This window comes from Orycteropus afer, unplaced genomic scaffold, assembly GCF_000298275.1.
Source record: "Orycteropus afer afer isolate SDZICR_OR568_19922 unplaced genomic scaffold, OryAfe1.0 scaffold00117, whole genome shotgun sequence".
NCBI classification, from domain to species: domain Eukaryota; kingdom Metazoa; phylum Chordata; class Mammalia; order Tubulidentata; family Orycteropodidae; genus Orycteropus; species Orycteropus afer.
Genome location: NW_006921704.1, coordinates 1,661,394 through 1,663,740, shown reverse-complemented (window position 1 = coordinate 1,663,740; position 2,347 = coordinate 1,661,394). Strand labels below are relative to the sequence as shown.

At 48.3% G+C, this 2,347-nt stretch overlaps 1 protein-coding gene across 1 annotated transcript in view; it reads right to left on the bottom strand.

The window, feature by feature from the left end:
* Positions 1–1,253, bottom strand: part of UGGT2 (UDP-glucose glycoprotein glucosyltransferase 2) — a 601,530-nt gene extending 600,277 nt beyond the window's left edge. Inside the window, exon 1 of the mRNA XM_007944010.2 lies at positions 1,096–1,253. Within this exon, the coding sequence (XP_007942201.1) occupies positions 1,096–1,253 (158 nt within the window). The remainder of the gene's footprint in view (positions 1–1,095) is intronic.
* Between the last annotated feature and the right edge of the window lie 1,094 nt (positions 1,254–2,347).

The following is a 2,347-nucleotide window of genomic DNA, read 5'->3' as shown; positions in this document are numbered from 1 at the left end:
GACTCATAGCGACCCCTCCTTGGGTTTCCGAGGCAGTATCACTAAGGAAGTAGGATTGCTCAACCTTCCTTCCGAGGAGTGGCTGGTGGGTTTGAACCGCCAGCCCTCTGGTTAGCAGGCAAGTGTCTTAGCCACTATGCTACCAGAGCTCCCTTTTAACAAGTATCATTTATTAAATATAATTTTATAGTATCTAAAACATACACTGTAACTTGGATAGTGGAATCTCTTCTTAGGACCACAAAACTGCTGCTTTAGTAAATGTACAAAAGCAGCTGGTGTTAAAACCTCATTATGCCTAATAGAAAGCATTTCCCAATTCTATTTAATTACTGAAATACTAAAAGGCAAAATTCAACAGCTACAAGTTTTATTCCTGCATAGTAAACGATACCTCCAGAACTAAGTCCAAGGGAAGACATAGGGGAGGGGGAGCAAAAGTAATAACCTGTGGGACGCTATCTTCTCTAGCGCAAGCCCACGAAGTGACAGAATGTTACAGGTGTCTTTGTCCAGGGACACACACAAGCTCTGTGTCCAGAGCAGGGGAATAGGCAACACTGTGGAGGAAGGCTGATAGTGAACAGAAGGGAGTGGAGGCTGGGATAAACTAAGAGCAGTAAATGGCAAGTTGGAATTCCTACTCGCAGGCCAAAATCTATTTCAATGTTACTTTCACAGTGTTAATTTCTCCCCGGACAGAACTGTTGGGCATCAGCTGAAGTGCTTATATTAAAAGTTACGTTCCACCTCCCATTTTCTTCCATTTCCTTCATTAACTAATAAAAACTAACTGAATAAAACTACGGTACCAAAGTTTTAAGTTTAATGAGCCGATGTTACCATGCTCAGTACAAACTGAGGAGGAAAAGTTGTCCCAAGAAGACTGCTGCGAAGTAAACCATAAACTGCGTATAGATCAAGAGTGCAGGGTGATACTAAAAGGGACACTAACGAGGGCTGCTGGAAAAGTGGTGCAATAAGTTGCTGGTCAGGACTTACAGGAAAAGAGACGACTGGCAAGAAAGAAGAGACGAGGTCTGGGGAACATCCAGGGTCCCAGCGCGCCCACACCCCGGCCTGGCCCACACTCACCTCGCCTCCAGAAGCAACGGGGTCTCTGGCCACTTAGCAGCCAAGTGGGCCGTCACCGCCTTGGATGCTGAGGTTGTCCCGGCGCGGAGAAGCGAGAGCCACAGTGGCATAGAACCAAGGAGTATCCGCACTACGTAAAAAGGCTTCGCTACCGCCATAGCTAGGAGAGAGAAGCACGAGCCCCTCCGGCCCAGGAGCCCACAGCCGCCACGCTACAGCCGGCTCCTCCTGTAGCAAAGCCGCCCACTTCCGGTGGGGGGAGCTCTAGTCCGTTACTTGGCGTCTGGTGCCTGGCAGCTGGCTTGCGGGCGCCTAAGCGCATGCGTGTCCCATTCGGGCGCCCAGTGGGAAGACCACCCCTCAAGGATAGATTGGCGGGTATTCCTGGGAGGCTGCTACCCGACTCAGCCACATCTGAGCGGTTCTCGCGGTGCCGGGATATAAAAAAAGGGTTGCTGATGCTTGGGCAGGAACCTCAGGTACTGCATCAGGCCGTGGGACACGATGTGACATGCTGACTACGGCTGACTGGAGATGCCAAAATCTGGAAGTCTTAACACCTTATTCCAGTCCTTCAGGGAGACCAGATCTCTGGAAGTTACCTGAACACGTCACTCCCTTTTTCATCTTCCTGTTTGCCTAGTCCATACTCTTCCTTAGAGCCTACATGCAAATAATGCTCTGGTAGCATAGTGGCTAAGACACTTGCCTGCTAACCAGACGGCTGGCAGTTCAAACCCACCAGCCACTCCTCGGATGGAAGGTTGGGCAATCCTACTTCAGTAGTCGGAAACCCAAGGAGGGGTCACTATGAGTCGGGGCCGACTCCACGGCACACAACAACAACAATAATAAAATACCTGCCTCACGAAGTTTTTTCGTGGTTCTCGAACTGTATTGCCTAGTTCACCTGGGAGGGCCCAATGCCCAATTAGGATCTCTAAGAGTGAGATCCAAACATCAATGTTATTTAAACCCCCACAAGTGATTCTGTATGCAACTATGTTTGAAAACTAGTGATTTAGAAGATTTTAGCAAGAATCATAATCACTTGGAAGGCTTGTTAAACTAGAGTGCTGGACCCCACCCTACAGTCTCTGACTCAGTAGGTCTGGGATAAATAAACAAAAAAGCAAACAAAGCAAAAATTTACCACTGAGTTGATCCTCAGGTTCTGGTAACCCCATGTATGTCAGGGTAGAACTGTGCTCCATAGGGTTTTCCACGGCTGAATTTTTGGCATTATTTCTGA